General features: G+C 37.8%; 1 protein-coding gene across 2 annotated transcripts in view; it reads left to right on the forward strand.

The window, feature by feature from the left end:
• Nucleotides 1-17,276, forward strand: part of LOC126417407 (protein kinase C, brain isozyme-like) — a 181,469-nt gene that overhangs the window by 134,693 nt on the left and 29,500 nt on the right. For both annotated transcript variants that reach the window (XM_050085115.1, XM_050085116.1), the window contains exons 7-8: nucleotides 5,509-5,640; nucleotides 11,779-11,952. In XM_050085115.1, coding sequence (XP_049941072.1) covers nucleotides 5,509-5,640; nucleotides 11,779-11,952 — 306 coding nt within the window. The remainder of the gene's footprint in view (nucleotides 1-5,508; nucleotides 5,641-11,778; nucleotides 11,953-17,276) is intronic.

Genomic DNA, 17,276 nt, shown 5'->3' on the forward strand with positions numbered 1-17,276 from the left:
GCCTACCAGTATTTATTTTTTCTTGCATTGCAATCATATTCACTCACTCCTTCCATTTCTTGTCATCTTTCTTTGACCATGTTATCAAAGATACAGTTAAGGAGCAAGGGTGTTTCCATATGAAGGACTCCGAATATTTCCTCTAAATTTGAATGTCCTCTAGCTTGACCTTGAGTGTGAAGTTGGTAAAGGTCTATTTAATCAATTCACTGGAGTTTCTATCCAGACTTCTCTCCTCCAAAATTTTGAACATGTTGGTGTATCTGCTGAATAACAAGCATGCTTGAATTCTATGAATGTGAGTATGAAACTCTTGCTTCTCTGTTTTTTATATGCAGTTACTGATTTCAGATTCAAAATTGGTTTTGTGCTCCTTTCTGAAGCTTTCTTGGTTTTAAGTTCGTGCATTTAGTTGCTTTTACATTCTGTTTTGAAAATATTGTCACGGTGGTATTTGATGATATGAACCTGTTGGAACACACTCAGGAATAGTTGACACTTGCCTCATGTTGTCACAGGAGGGTCGACATGCCCAAGTGGAATAGACTTGAGCAGTATTGCCTCAACCATATTGTGGACAGCAGGCAAAAGGGGCAACATTCAATTACAATATACAGAATTTTTCCTTTTTTATATGATAAAGCGTAATCTACATCTACATCTACATCTACATCTACATCCATACTCCGCAAGCCACCTGACGGTGTGTGGCGGAGGGTACCTTGAGTACCTCTATCGGTTCTCCCTTCTATTCCAGTCTCGTATTGTTCGTGGAAAGAAGGATTGTCGGTATGCCTCTGTGTGGGCTCTAATTTCTCTGATTTTATCCTCATGGTCTCTTCGCGAGATATACGTAGGAGGGAGCAATATACTGCTTGACTCTTCAGTGAAGGTATGTTCTCGAAACTTTGACAAAAGCCCGTTCTGAGCTACTGAGCGTCTCTCCTGCAGAGTCTTCCACTGGAGTTTATCTATCATCTCCGTAACGCTTTCGTGATTACTAAATGATCCTGTAACGAAGCGCGCTGCTCTCTGTTGGATCTTCTCTATATCTTCTATCAACCCTATCTGGTACGGATCCCACACTGCAGAGCAGTATTCAAGCAGTGGGCGAACAAGCGTACTGTAACCTGCTTCCTTTGTTTTCGGATTGCATTTCCATAGGATTCTTCCAATGAATCTCAGTCTGGCATCTGCTTTACCGACGATCAACATTATATGATCATTCCATTTTAAATCACTCCTAATGCATACTCCCAGATAATTTATGGTATTAACTGCTTCCAGTTGCTGACCTGCTATTTTGTAGCTAAATGATAAAGGATCTATCTTTCTGTGTATTCGCAGCACATTACACTTGTCTACATTGAGATTCAATTGCCATTCCCTGCACCATGCGTCAATTCGCTGCAGATCCTCCTGCATTTCAGTACAATTTTCCATTGTTACAACCTCTCGATACACCACAGCATCATCTGCAAAAAGCCTCAGTGAACTTCCGATGTCATCCACAAGGTCATTTATGTATATTGTGAATAGCAACGGTCCTATGACACTCCCCTGCGGCACACCTGAAATCACTCTTACTTCGGAAGACTTCTCTCCATTGAGAATGACATGCTGCGTCCTGTTATCTAGGAACTCCTCAATCCAATCACACAATTGGTCTGATAGTCCATATGCTCTTACTTTGTTCATTAAACGACTGTGGGGAACTGTATCGAACGCCTTGCGGAAGTCAAGAAACACGGCATCTACCTGTGAACCCGTGTCTATGGCCCTCTGAGTCTCGTGGACGAATAGCGCGAGCTGGGTTTCACATGACCGTCTTTTTCGAAACCCATGCTGATTCCTACAGAGTAGATTTCTAGTCTCCAGAAAAGTCATTATACTCGAACACAATATGTGTTCCAAAATTCTACAACTGATCGACGTTAGAGATATAGGTCTATAGTTCTGCACATCTGCTCGACGTCCCTTCTTGAAAACGGGGATGACCTGTGCCCTTTTCCAATCCTTTGGAACGCTACGCTCTTCTAGAGACCTACGGTACACCGCTGCAAGAAGGGCGGCAAGTTCCTTCGCGTACTCTGTGTAAAATTGAACTGGTATCCCATCAGGTCCAGAGGCCTTTCCTCTTTTGAGCGATTTTAATTGTTTCTCTATCCCTCTGTCGTCTATTTCGATATCTACCATTTTGTCATCTGTGCGACAATCTAGAGAAGGAACTACAGTGCAATCTTCCTCTGTGAAACAACTTTGGAAAAAGACATTTAGTATTTTGGCCTTTAGTCTGTCATCATCTGTTTCAGTACCATTTTGGTCACAGAGTGTCTGGACATTTTGATTTGATCCACCTACCACTTTGACATAAGACCAAAATTTCTTAGGATTTTCTGCCAAGTCAGTACATAGAACTTTACTTTCGAATTCATTGAACGCCTCTCGCATAGCCCTCCTCACACTACATTTTGCTTTGCGTAATTTTTGTTTGTCTGCTAGGCTTCGGCTATGTTTATGTTTGCTGTGAAGTTCCCTTTGCTTCCGCAGCAGTTTTCTAACTCGGTTGTTGTACCACAGTGGCTCTTTTCCATCTCTTACGATCTTGCTTGGCACATACTCATCTAACGCATTATGTACGACGGTTTTGAACTTTGTCCACTGATCCTCAACACTATCTGTACTTGAGACAAAACTTTTGTGTTGAGCCAACAGGTACTCTGAAATCTGCTTTTTGTCACTTTTTCTAAACAGAAAAATCTTCCTACCCTTTTTAATATTCCTATTTACGGCTGAAATCATCGATGCCGTAACCGCTTTATGATCGCTGATTCCCTGTTCTACGTTAACTTTTTCAAATAGTTCGGGTCTGTTTGTCACCAGAAGGTCTAATATGTTATCGCCACAAGGTAGTTTTCAGATAAAGCACTTAAAAAAATTTCACTGGATTCTTTGTCCCTGCCACCCGTTATGAACGTCTGAGTCTCCCAGTCTATATCCGGCAAATTAAAATCTCCACCCAGAACTATAACATGGTGGGGAAATATACTCGAAATATTTTCCAAATTATCCTTCAGGTGCTCAGCCACAACAGCTGCTGAGCCAGGGGGCCTATAGAGACATCCAATTACCCTGTCTGAGCCTGCTTTAACCGTGACCTTCACCCAAATCGTTTCAAATTTCGGATCTCCGTCAGTTTCCTTCGATACAGATAAGCAGCTAGTGCAAAACAGTTTTTGAACAATTTAACTGAGAAATGGCAAAATTTTTTATAGCCAGATGAAGCTATATAATATACTGTGAAAGATAATTCTGCCACGTGTGATGATAGCTTCAGTTAAAATACTGTATGTTTGAATGCTCCTCTTGCTCTACTATACTGCAGGATAAGATATGCAATAAATGATAAATTTATGCCTCTTTTCATACTCTAATCACATCTTTAAAAACTGAAGAAAACATCTGTACAGAAAAAATACCATAGTCCAAAGCAAAACTGTAAGCACATAGTAATTGTGAAATAAACAAACACTTACTAATGTGAAGAATGGTAGTCCATTGACAAGTCACCAACAGGAGATAAAAAACTTTCAGGCTTCTATGTTGTGAGTTCTTTTACTAGGAGGGAAAAAGAAATCCCATCGAGGAAACATTATTTTGTAAAAGAATAGGAAAAAAGTTATCATGGCTGTCAGATCAGTGCAAGCATCTGAGGGTAGTATGAAATACAGTGGCATTTTTAGTCAAGGAAATTTCCATGTCATCCTATTTTAATATGTACTGTTGCTCTTTATTCTGCATGTGATTACTATTTAAGTCTTTATATTAGCTTATTCTTTTTTCCCTTATTCTCATTTCTCTTTAAGTGCTTTTTCCTGTTTCCTCCTTCATTATAATGATGCAAGTTGCACAAATAAAAAGTACAGAATGAAAACCTTGGGTGAGAAATGAAAAAGGAAGTAGTTGCTGCATTTTAACATCAGTTGAATGGTAAAGCCATTGTTTGAGAGCCATTTCCATCTCCACGGTAGGAAAGCCCTAATGTGGAGGGAATCCAAGAAATCTAATGTTCTAGTAGGAGCAAAAGTTTATGCTGTTATGTTTCACAGTATGGACAGAAAACAAATATTGGATGTTATCACTGGTTTTGACTGATAGCTTGGTGCTGATAATGCAGATGAAAAGCTTGTGCAAGACTTAAAGGCATGTGTGTTCTCTCTTAGGCTGCCATTCCCTTTATATCCTATGGTATACCAGTAGCGGGTCTGGAGTAAATGGTGCTGTCTTAATGTACAGAACTGACTTTTTAAAACTCCATCTTCTACAAAATGCACTGTATTTCTTTCTTATTCATATCAATTTAATATTGTGGTGTAATTTAAAAGCCTTATTTTGTAGATTGAAGTCCAGTTTGACACTCTAATAAAAATGCAATATTCTTCTGTTACAATCAGTGTTAGTATTCATTTCTTTTACTTTAACTTTGAATTAATCATGATTCACATACCTGTTTCATCTGCTGTAAGGCCACAGTATGCAGATAAGGTAGTTGGTAAATAAATGAGAGTAAAAATCACCAATGTATTCCCAAATTTTAGTGTAATTTAAAAAGACAGTGTGGATAAAAAAGACAGTGCAGGATTTCAGATTATCCCTGTTTCCTAGAAATCTTTAATAACTTAGCATAATCTCATAAATTAGAATACTACTTTTGGCTACTGAGTAACCTATTGTTAGCATGCTTTGTTATTTATCTTCCATTTCTGTAGTTCAAACATGCGTGCAAGCTGGCTTTTAAATAAACTGTAACTGCCACAAATTAACTGTTACATTTTTAACTGCTGGTATCTTTGCCACTGATATACAGTTTGCAGCTAAATAGACTGAAAATTGCTATTGTTTTTATCTTGGCCTCTCATGATATTAAAGAGATAAACAAAACGAAACAAATACTTTATTAAACATTTTTAATTAAGTAGTTTACTTCATATAGGGGTTTTACATTTTTCATGTTATATACATTATGAATTTTTCTTTTACAGTGTAGTAAAGCTAAAGGTATAGGATGACTCTCAGCAGTCTCCTCAAGCATCAAAACTTAGTGTTGCATGCAAAATGTAAAAAAAAACCTTGTTCTTATTATTTTTAGTGAAAAAATAAGGAGTTCCACTCTAGTACAGTCTACAACTATGTTACATATGAATAAGTCAAGTGTGACCATACAGTTTGATTTGCATTAAGACTAGTAACAACTTCCTGCACAGCACTTCCACAATATTTGCAAATTAGGGCAACCAGAACAATTACGTTGATATTAATACTGTCCAAGACATGTTTTATAAAAGAAGGAATTTCCTTTCACTATGAACCTCTGTTGCACTGTAGGAGTAATTTAATAAAACCCCATTAAATATGTGAATATTTATTTCTGTATGACTGATATGTCAGAATTCATAGCCATGTCACCATATATGAGTGTGGGTCATAATCTGTCTTGTTATATTACAGAAAACTTCCATTACAAAGAAAGCACCTCCTCCTTCTGACAAAGATGTACCACACAATATGGGAAGGAAGGATGTCATACGTGCTTCAGATTTCAACTTCCTCATGGTTCTGGGGAAAGGCAGCTTTGGCAAGGTGATTGCTAAGAGTGTTCATCATATGAGGCACTGCCAGAGATTTTGTTGCTATAAAATTTAATACTTTCAAATCAGCAACTTTTAATAATATTTGAGCTCAATAACTTCTTCAGATATTTTTTTGAATTCATTTTAAATGTGGTGCACTATGTTGTGCGTTCCATGGTCTCCTCCTGAAATGAATCTATTACAACATTTTTCTTATACTTTTGCCTCATTGTATTTGGAATGTAAATAATATTGCATTTGTTCTTTTAGAATTTTGGAATGTAAATAATATTGCATTTGTTCTTTTAGAATTTTGGAATGTAAATAATATTGCATTTGTTCTTTTAGAATTTTGGAGAATTATAATATTGAATGACTTCCTTTTGTTTTCCTGCACTTCATCACATATATATATGGAAAGTTTGCAGACTGAAGAGAGGATGTTTTGTGGTATTGCATGGGCAAATGGAAATTAGTCCTGTCAAAATCCACAAATTAAAAGGTTTTAATATGACATGGACCCTAACATACATGAAATATAAATGTTTCATAATTTACATTTTTATGTTGTTCCTCTTCATTGCAGGTAGCTTTCTTAGGCATGCATAAATTGTTTCATGCAACTTATATTTTCCACTTGTTTCACAACTTTTGGGGTAAGATAAATGCACAAAAAGCTGACCACAAGCCTTCAGAAGTAACATTGAAAGAGGACATTTGTCAGTGTTTCTGAATGTCTGATTCTTTGATTTCTTATTGACAACACTGTGTGCTGGCTAATATTGTCTAGGAGTATCATGGACACACACAGTTTAGTGAAACAAGACATCATATCACACAACGAAGACACACAGCAAGATATAAATTTTTCAATCTTTCTTGTAAGTATTATAAGCTGACCCACATACATTTTCAGTCCCACTCTGCCCCCTTTTTTTAAAGGACTTCAACAAACAAAAATCTGAAATAACATATGAACCCAGATCTGAACTAATCCCTTCATAACACAAAGAAGACAGTTTCATCTGCCACCTACTTACGTTTATTTTTCAAACAAACAGTAGCTAATAAGCCAAGATGAGTTTAGGCAATACTGATTCCAGTGGCTTAGTTGCACCTTGTGACAGTGATTTAATTCTAAGGTATGCTTATGGAGTTTTGGAATATAGTGTTGGCTATGGATATGTGAGTTACAGTGTTCTGAAGGTGGAAAGTACACCTTAATATCAGTAAAGCAAGAAAGAAATATCATCATGTTTTTATTTGTTGATGTTCTAAATATGATTTCTTAAGATGTGATCGGAATGTTGTTGGTAGTGTGAAAATTGTGTCAGTGGCTAATGACCGAAGTCAGTTGTTAGAACATGTATGTGTGTAATTAATTTTGGTCTTAAAGCTTCTGCTTCTACATTCACATATACAGTGAGGTGACAAAAGTCATGGGATACCTCCTAATATTGTGTCAGACCACTTTTTGCCTGGTGAAGTGGAGCAACTCATTGTGGCATGGACTCAACAAGTTGTTGGAAGTCCCTGCAGAAATATTGACCCACGCTGCCTCTATAGCCATCTGCAATTGGAAGGTGTTGCTGGTGCAGGATTTTATGCACGAAATGACCTCTCGATTATGTCCCATAAATGTTCAATGGGATTTATGTTGGGTGATTTCAGTGGCCAGATCACTCATTAAAACTACCCAGAATGTTCTTCAAACCAAATGCAAACAACTGTTGCCTGGTGACATGGCATATTGTCATCCATAAAAGTTCCGTCACAGTTTGGAAGCATGGAGTCCTTGAAGAAAATCATCTCCAAGTAGATAAACATAACCTTTTCAAATCAGTGACTGATTCAGTTGAACCAGAGGATCCAGTCCATTCCGTGTAAACACAGACCAGACCATTGTGGAGCCACAACCTGCTTGCACAGTTCCTTATTGACAAATTGAGTCCATGACTTTGTGGAGTCTGCACTGCACTACACTCAAACCCTACCATCAGCTTGTACCAATGAAATAGGGACTCATATGACTAGGCCACAGTTTTCCAGTCATCTAAGGTCATAAACACAGATGAGGCATGGCAGGTGATGTGCTGTTAGCAAAGGCACTCGTTTCGGTCATCTGGTTTCATAGCCCATTAACACCAAATTTCACTGCACTGTCCTAACAGGTATGTTTGCCGTACACCTCACAATGATTTCTGCAATTATTTCATGCATAGTTGCTTGTCTGTTAGCACTGACAACTCGACGCAAATGCCACTGCTGTCTCTCTGTGTTGTTTGTAGTAAGAGGTAATACTAGGAATTTGGTATTCTTGGCACGCTCTTGACAGTGTGGATCTCAGAATATTGAATTCCTTAATGATTTTCAAATTGGAATGCCCCATAGCTCCAACTGTCATTCCGCGTCCTCTTAATTACCTTCATGTGGCCACAGTGGAAACTTTTTCATGAACTACAGGAGCAGAAATAACAGCTCCACCAATGCACTGCCCTTATATACCTTGTGTACACAGTACCACCACCATCCTTATATGCGCGTATCACTATCCCATGACTTTTGTCAAGTCTGTGTATACTCCACAACACACTGTACAATGCATGGGAGAAAGTACATCATACCAATATTATCGGTTTTCTGTGCTATTCTTTCAACTTATCATGCATAAGGGAAAAAGACCCACTGTATGCCTCTGTATGTGCCCTAACCTCTCTTATTATGATCCCTATGTGAGAGACATGGTGGTGACAGCAAGATGACTATACAGTTTACTTCAGTTACAAGTTCTCTAATTGTACCCAACAGGGCTTCATGAGAACTGTCATTCTTCTTTCAATCATTTCCACTGAAATTCCCTGAACATTTTTATTACACTTTCACACATTTTGCTATCCTTTCAACATGTCTTTAGATGGCTGAAACAGTATTTACTTGAGCACTGCTTCTGCTATCTGTGGATTTCTGTAGTATCACAATAAGTACACCAAATTTACCAAATATTATTAACTGGTTAATTATGTCACTTTGGATTATTATTCAATTTGATTGTTGTGATTATGTATTCTCATTTAATAACTTCTTTCCTTACAAATTTATTGTGTTACCCATTACTTTGTACATCATATGTACAAACAATGCACTAAAAATTACTATTGGACCAAATAAAAAGTAAATAATACTTGTTCAGCTGAACACTACAACTATGTAAACTCCAGTTGTAATACAGTGTGTGTTTCCCAGTCATACTGTCATAACTGGAGTTCACTTCAATCATCCAACAGTTGTGTTGCCTGAGGCTTTCCCTCCAGACTAGTTGTAAATGCAGTTCTCGGATGAGACGATGGATGTTTTTGTGATAATTCCACAATATTTCAGGCTGTGACTGAAGCTTCCTATTTATGACAGTCGGAGAAGAAAGTGCGTGGGCATGGAATTTTTACAACATCAGATGCCTGAGAACCATTTTTATAAATTGCATCCAACAGTTAATTGATTGGATTAACTTCAGTTTTGTTAGTGATGAGTAGGACAAGACATCCTGTAATATGCATTGCCAGAAAAAAAATTAGTACACCCATTCAGAGTTTTCCAGTTTACTTAGGATATACTAAAAGGATTGTAATCTTAGCCTGTGGTCAAAATATTTATTCACACTGTGTTTCTGTGGAATACGACCAATCCTATTGGAAACAATTCCTGCTTAGGTCAAAAAGGCCATAATCGTAGGGGCCAGAACTGTGGCAGGCCAACGTATAGAGTATAAATGGCACAGCTGAGCAAATCTGCTATTCCAGAACATTATCTTGGTATGGCTCCTCCTGTGGCATATTCTAATGTGCAATTTAAACTATTGGGACAGTATTATTAAGGAAGCTGCTGAGATCAAATTAGCGAGTGACCTTATAAATGGAGATTGAGTTTTTTGCTTAAATTGTGTGTTGAATCTGTCTCTCTCCCTTGTAAAACAACAGAGGGACAGATGTAATGCCACTTGCTCACCCATTGATAATTAATGTTCACTGTCAGTAACTTTTGACTTTAGTCATCTGTGTTGGCTTTCTCCATATATGTTTTAGGGTTCTTATTTGTGTAGCCCCATTTACTGAGGATTGAAATTTTCTTATACACACCTTTCTCGTTGCATTTGTGCCTTGAAAATGATGGAGTGTTTCCTCTGCCAAAATGTCAACAGTTGTTGAAGACATCACTTGGCTGAATTTCTTTAAGATGCTCATACTTACAAAGAATTACTGTCTACTGCATAGAAGGTGTAAAACAAAACGTACACCTGTAATTAGAGAGATGCCGAATGAGCCATGTTTGGCTGTCTATAGGAAAATGCAGGAAGCCTGCCCTATCAAAATCTTACCAAAGAATTGTTCACAAAAGCCAAAGTACATTTGATCATATGTAAAGACTGTCAGTGGCACCAAAGTTGAGTTCAACACTCGTGGGTGACATAAGGACTGAGATTGACTATCAAACCAAAAATGGAAGTGCTGAACTCCATTTTCAAGTGATAATTTTCAAAGGAAGATCCAGGAGTGCTGCTCCAGTTTAATTCTTGCATACCTGCAAAGATGAGTGATACAAGTATTAGTATTGGTGACATTGAGAAACAGCTGAAATTACTAAACCTGAATAAGGCCTCAGAGTCCTATGGAATCCCTGTTATATTTTACACAGTATCTGTAGGTTGACTGTCCCTCATTTTAACCATAACATAGTGTAGTTACAAAGAAAATATGCCCAATGGTTGTGTGAAAACACAGGTCAGGCTCATTTGGAAGAAGGGTAGCAGAAGTAATCTAGAAAAGATCGTCCAACATTTTTGACATCCATCAAACAAAACACTGTGCTTAATGTTTGGAAGAAAGCGGAGGTCACATACGTCTACACAAAGGGTAGCAGAAGTAATTCATAGATCTACCATTTATTATCATTCACATCCATCTGTTGTTGAAGTTTCTCAAAGAGAATGATCAACCAACATGCATTATGAAAATATCAGTCATGGGGAACGTAACTGTTCTCACAAGATGTTCTGAAGTATATAAAGTTTGATAATTAGGTGCATACATTATTTGTAGACCAGTAAAGGCATATGACTCAATATGACACCACCACATATTAACAGAAATAAGACCATTTGGGGTATCAAATAAAATTTATGACTGGATTGAGAATTTCTTAGGAGGAGGGGTACATTTTGGATGGAGACTCATTGACAAGTGTAAAGGTGACATCAGACATGCCCCAGAGGAGTAGGTTTGGACCATTGATGTTTGTGATGTGCTCGTAGATTAATAACTGGGAAAGCAAAATTATTATTAATTTCAGATTCTTGGGTATGGTGCAGTTATTTATAACGAAGGACTAGCTGAAGAAAGCTGGACAAATATTCACTCAGATCTTGATAAGACTTCAATGTGATGCAGAGACTGGGTACTTATTTTAAGTGGAAATGTAAAATTTTTCACTCCACAAAACATAAAACTTAGTATCCTCTTACTAAAATATCAATCAATGACCCTTGCCTGGAATCAGTCACTTCATACAAATACCTGGCTGTAACAATTTGAAAGGATTTTGAAATGGAATAATCACATAGTCTCTGTTGTAGGTAAAGCAGGTGGCACACTTTGTTTCATTGGTAGGATACTTGGGAAAATGCTGTCTACAAAGGAGATGGCTTCTAAGATGATGCAATCCATCATAGAATATTACTCAGCTGTGGGATACAGACCAATGCAATTTATTAGTATCCTCGTATTTCATTATATACAAAGACACAGAATTTGTCATAGATGATAATAATAATAATAATAATAATAATAATAATACATGAAACAACTGACAAAGATAGTTATATCAATGAGATGGAAAGATACAATGAAGAAAATTAATGTGTAGAATGTGGTTTTTAAAAAGAAGGTTAAAGAAACTTGTGAGTGGTTGGGGTGAAAAGTCAGTCAGTGGACAACAGATTGCTTAACCATATTTTGTATGTTTTATCATTTGTGGTGCCTAATTCTTGAAAAGTCTTTGCTCATTTCGTTCATACAATGTAATGCACACACATGCTTGCATGCACTTGCTGAATATTATTTCTTTGTGGAAGTATAATATGTTTGTTAATTTTCAGGTTATGTTAGCAGAAAGGAAAGGAACAGATGAATTGTATGCAATTAAAATACTGAAAAAAGATATCATCATTCAGGATGATGATGTTGAATGTACAATGGTTGAAAAGCGAGTGTTGGCCTTATCAAGCAAACCACCCTTCCTTGTTCAGTTGCATTCCTGTTTTCAGACTATGGTAAATATTTAATATAATTTCTTATGATATTATTCTGAAAGTCACTTTAGTAATTTAAAAAAAAATATTGCAATCTAACAGTGTTACCTGGCTGAAGGACAAGAAATAGAGAACATACTGTGCTCTTATATGTTTCTTAGATGGGTATAACATACATAGTCATAATGTATGAAAAGTAGTCTTATGGACTTAAATGTAAGTTAACAAGTACCGTTTTCAAATTACATTCTCTGGTATGCACTACTTCATACTTAGTCCATCCATGTCAACCTGGATCATTCACATTTTTGTGAATCACTTGGCTAAATTTCCACATTGATTGATTAGATGTTTCTTTAACATTTATTATTTTAGTTCTCTAATTTTAATTTGTTTTTGGCTATTTTATCCTGTGGTTGGCTGCTAGTATTTTTCTCACTGATCATATTTCTTCCAAAGAATTAACAACAACCATAAATTTACTGTGCAGTTCCTTAAGCTCTGATTGATTAATACCAATGTTCTGACATAAGCTATGACTTCTTCACTCTAAGAACTCTCTCATTTTGGTGGCTAATGGTAGCAGCTGTTTTGATAGAAGTCAGAGGAAGTGTCTGTTTTGATAGAAGTCAGAAGACGGTGCATGACTTCTGAAGGATATTCATTTGTTTCCAGTCACTACCAACCATAACTGTCAATACTGAGCGAAAAGAGAACTTTCACTACATGTAACCATTTTAAGATCAGTTACGTATGCTATATCTCTGATATTTAACACTGCATATTATGTGTAACTCTGCATATTATGTCTTGCCCATAGCCTGCTTCGATTGTGTGGCCATGGGCTGGTGCAACATGAACACCATATTTTTTCTGTATATATATTTGTATATATGTTTAGTTAGATAATTGTATATCAGCATGATTTCCCAGTTTATGCAAGTCCTTTTCGGGAATATTTAGTTAGTATCCAGTAGCATTTGAACAATATAAGATAACCACCTCAGAATATTGTTTATTTGCATTGCTATAGTGTCAGGCAGAGATAATCAACACTTGCCACACTATCACTAACATCACCCACTGTATTCAGACTTATAATTCTCAATTAAAAATAATAATTATATTATCATATAATCTTATATTTCATATCTTATATTTTATATCGTTTGTATTCCTTCAATGTATTATTTCTGTCTATCAACACTGGTGCTGGCTTTATTTAGTGTACTGCTGTTTGCTCTTATACCTTTGACGAAATGGATATTTGTGGAAGAATGGTCCCCTTCCTCCTCGGCTCCAAGTCCTTATCTCCAACTCATTATCTCTCGCTTCCTCTTTTCATGTTTCATACATACCCTCAGTGTAGTAATTTAAGGTATCTCAGAATTTTCTGTTATATTTTATCAACTACATGAGTGGCACACACAAAATAAAATGAGTAAATATCCTCAATTTCCTATCTAAGTTTATGTAAATTTCTTGTAGCTGTAGGCCTTTCCTCTCAAATTTAATTTGTCTGAATGTCAATGTCAGTGCCTTACCTATCGTACATTAGCTTCATTTGATACTTACCAGTTTTTATATTATATGCACATGTGTGTGTATAACTCCAAAAGTATGATAGGAGCTGAAAAGTTTGTGGGACAAAAGTTGCATAGAACAATGGGGGCCATAATATGACGTTGGGTTTTTCTTGCTAGGTGAGGTCACTTCAGAGGTATGAAGGTCTACTTTGTTTTCTTAAATGGGATGCTATAGTTTGGTACTTATATTCTGATAGTGGCTATCAAGATGAATCCAATGATATGTAACAGTAAGATGTTTGAAGCTCAACGAAGGTCACAAAGGTAGCAGGAACGTCCATTTACAGAAGGTGTTCGAAGAGATGACCATTGGTATCAATGCAGCGCTGCAGTCTTCTTTTCATGGATTGAGTGGTATTCCTTCTCACATCGGAACTTATCGAAACACATGCTCTTACAGTTCTCTCTCACATATCTTCAGGTGTAGTTGGAATGTCTTTACAAAACAACATCTTTCATGAATCCCCACAGGAAAAAATCCAGGGGCATCAAGTCTGGCGAATGAGCCAGCCGCGACACATCTCCTCTGTGTCCAATCCGACGATTTGGGAATTGTCTCTGCAACTCATTTCTAGCCATCAGCGAAAAATATGGTGGACACCCATTGTGTTGATACCACATTCTGTTCCTTGTTCCTACAGGTATTTATTCCAATAACAGACCTAATTTTTTTGCAGGAATGTGGTGTACTACTTGCCATTAAGATTTCCTTCAATGGAATAGGATCCTACAATTCTGTCCTCCATAATCCCACACCACACACTCACCGACCATGGTTTTTGGTGTGTAACTTGCCACAGCCAACGTGGATTTTCAGTTGCCCTATAATGCATGTTATGCAAATTAACATTTCCATGGTTCATTAATGTAGTAAATAAAATCAAATTAATAAATGTGTCATCCCTCTGAATCTGAAGCTGAGCCCATCGGCAGAATTCAATTTTATGCATACAATGTGTATCGGTTAATTCTTGGTGGAGACTGATATAGTAAGGATGATAATTATGGTGATGCAGAACACTAACAACACTACTGTGGCTCATGCCAGATTCCCTTGCGATTTGATGCGAACTAACACAAGGATCTCAAACCACTGTGGCAAGAGTACCAATTACCATTTCCTCATTAGTAACTTTCCTTTGCTGGATATGTTTCCAATGCATTAAAGATCCAGTTGTTCTCAATTTATCATACCCTACACATTGTACATTTAAAAATGTGTGAGTACGGTGAGGATATCTTTCAGTGTACAACTCTCTGGCTCTCACTGAATTTCGTTGGCTTTCTCCGTAAATGAGAGGCGTATCAACTTGTTCTTGGAAAGAATACATCATTCACATTTGCTTGATTCAATGACACTAGTCTTACCATTCCTATTAGTGTTGTATTGCAAAACTGTTGAATGGTGTTTACATGTCAGCGGCATGTTAGATGGATACACTGTATTCGGCACAATATACGATAGAGAATTGTCAGAGCATGTGCTTTAATAAGTGTCAAAGTGGTAAGGATTGGATTGGATTGTTTGGGGGAAGTGACCAAACAGCAAGGTCATCGGTCTCATCGGATTAAGGAAGGACGGGGAAGGAAGTCGTCTGTGCCCTTTCAAAGGAACCATCCCAGCATTTGCCTGGAGCGATTTAGGGAAATCATGGAAAACTTAAATCAGGACGGCAGGATGGGCGATTGAACCGTCGTCCTCCCAAATGCGAGTATACCAGTCAATCCATGATGAGAAGATAGCGGCACTGCATTGATGCCAGTGGTCATCACTTCGAACACCTCCTGTTAATGGACATTCATGCCACCTTTTTGACCTCCATTGACCTTCAAAGACCTCACTGTTACACATCATTGGATATGTCTCGGTAGCTGCTATCAGAAAATAAGTACCAAACTATAACATCCCATTTAAAAAACAAAGTTGACCTTCATATCTCTGATGTGACCCCACATAGCAACAAAAAAACCAACATCATTTTATGACCCCCGTTGCCCCATGCAACATTTGTCCCATGCAACATTTGTCCCACAAACTTTTCAGCTACTATCATACTTTCAGAGTTATTCTAGGTGGCAATAGTTAGTGACACCCTGTATATGGCCCGCCCGGTTAGCTGTGTGGTCCAACTCACAGCTTTCCGGACTGGGAAGGAGTATCTGGTCCCTGGCATGAATCCATCCAGTGGACTTGTGTTAAGGTCTGGTGAGCTGGCCAGTCTGTGGATGGTTTTTAGTCAGTTTCCCATCTGCCTCAGCAAACGTGGGCTGGTTCCCATTATTCCGCCTCAGCTACACTATGGTGGCGATTGCTGCACAAACAAGTTCTCCACTTACATGTACACCACCATTACTCTACCACGCAAACATAGGTGTCTGAGACATTCTCAGGAAGGGAGGGGGGGGGGGGGGGGCAGAACTGACACATTAACCCTGAAAGAGTGGTTTGGCGTGGGATAGTGGAGGGATGAAGTGAACTGCAGTAGTTGTCATGGGGTTGTGGACCACTGCTGTGGCGGGGACGGAGCCTCTCCGTCATTTCTAGGCCCCCAGTTCACATACAATATACCCTGTACATAAAGTACCAAAAGTAAACCATTGATTCCTTGAAGTGTCAAACTTCCAAGCCTAAAACAGCTTCAGATGTGTGATTAATGTGTTAAATACTTGACATTAAGCATGTAAGCAATAAAAAATTTAGAAAAGGGTTGAAATTATATTTAAATTTCTTTGTAAGTCGCTACACACCCTCATTATCAAACACTGAAAGAGTATAATCTGGGTAATTGGTGCTCTGTTTTAATAAAAAGCTAGTTCATTACAAATCTCAATGTTTATGACATCGTATCTCCTGAACTACGTGTCATACAATGATATAATTTTGCTGGTACATGCAATGGTATATACAGATACGGTCTGCAAAATGTGTTGCACATAGTGTTAGTAGTGGCATAGTAGTAAAGTAAAATGTCATGCCTTGTACTGAAGTTTTACTGCATGAACAACAAAAATATAGTAAACGATAACAGGATGGGGATGGGGAAAGATGCTAGTGCTGCCGATGGGAGCCTGCAGGGACAGGACAGGACTGCTAGATGCAGCCTCAGGAAGCTGTTCTAGGATGAGGATGTGGAGAAGAGAAAAGGAATATGTAAGTGCATAGATGCCATAGAAGGCATATATAGTACGGGAGTGGGAGCAGGGAAAGGAGTATGTCAGTGGAGAATAGGGAGTAGTGAAGTTGGATGCCAAGGGGGTTACAAGGAATGAAGGTTATGTTATAGGAAGAGTTTCCGCATGCACAATTCAGAACAGCTGGTGTTTGTGGGAAGAAACTAGATGGCACGCTCCATGAAGTAGTCATTAAAGTGAAGCACATAAAGTTGGGCAGCATGTTCAGCAAATGTGTGGTTGAGCTGTTTCGTGGCCAGTTTGGCAGTGGCTATTTGGGTAGAAAGACAACTTGTTACTTGTCATGACAATGTAGAAAGTGGTTCTGCGGTTGCAGCTTAATTCGTAGATCACATGGTTGCTTTCACAGATAGCCCTGCTTATGTTAGTGTGCCAGGAGCAACTGTCTATCCAGGCCTAGTAAGCCTGAACTTAAGACACAAAATATTTTAACTTCTTATCAGAAAGCACAATTTAAATATAGTGCTAAAACTCTCATAATGTGAAATGAGGTCACTTGTTTTTTTATAGGAGAGGGGTCGTATTTATATTTAAATAAATCATAGAAGTCAAATTTTGAGGAAAATC

Source organism: Schistocerca serialis, chromosome 1 (genome assembly GCF_023864345.2).
Source record: "Schistocerca serialis cubense isolate TAMUIC-IGC-003099 chromosome 1, iqSchSeri2.2, whole genome shotgun sequence".
Taxonomy (NCBI): Eukaryota; Metazoa; Arthropoda; class Insecta; order Orthoptera; family Acrididae; genus Schistocerca; species Schistocerca serialis.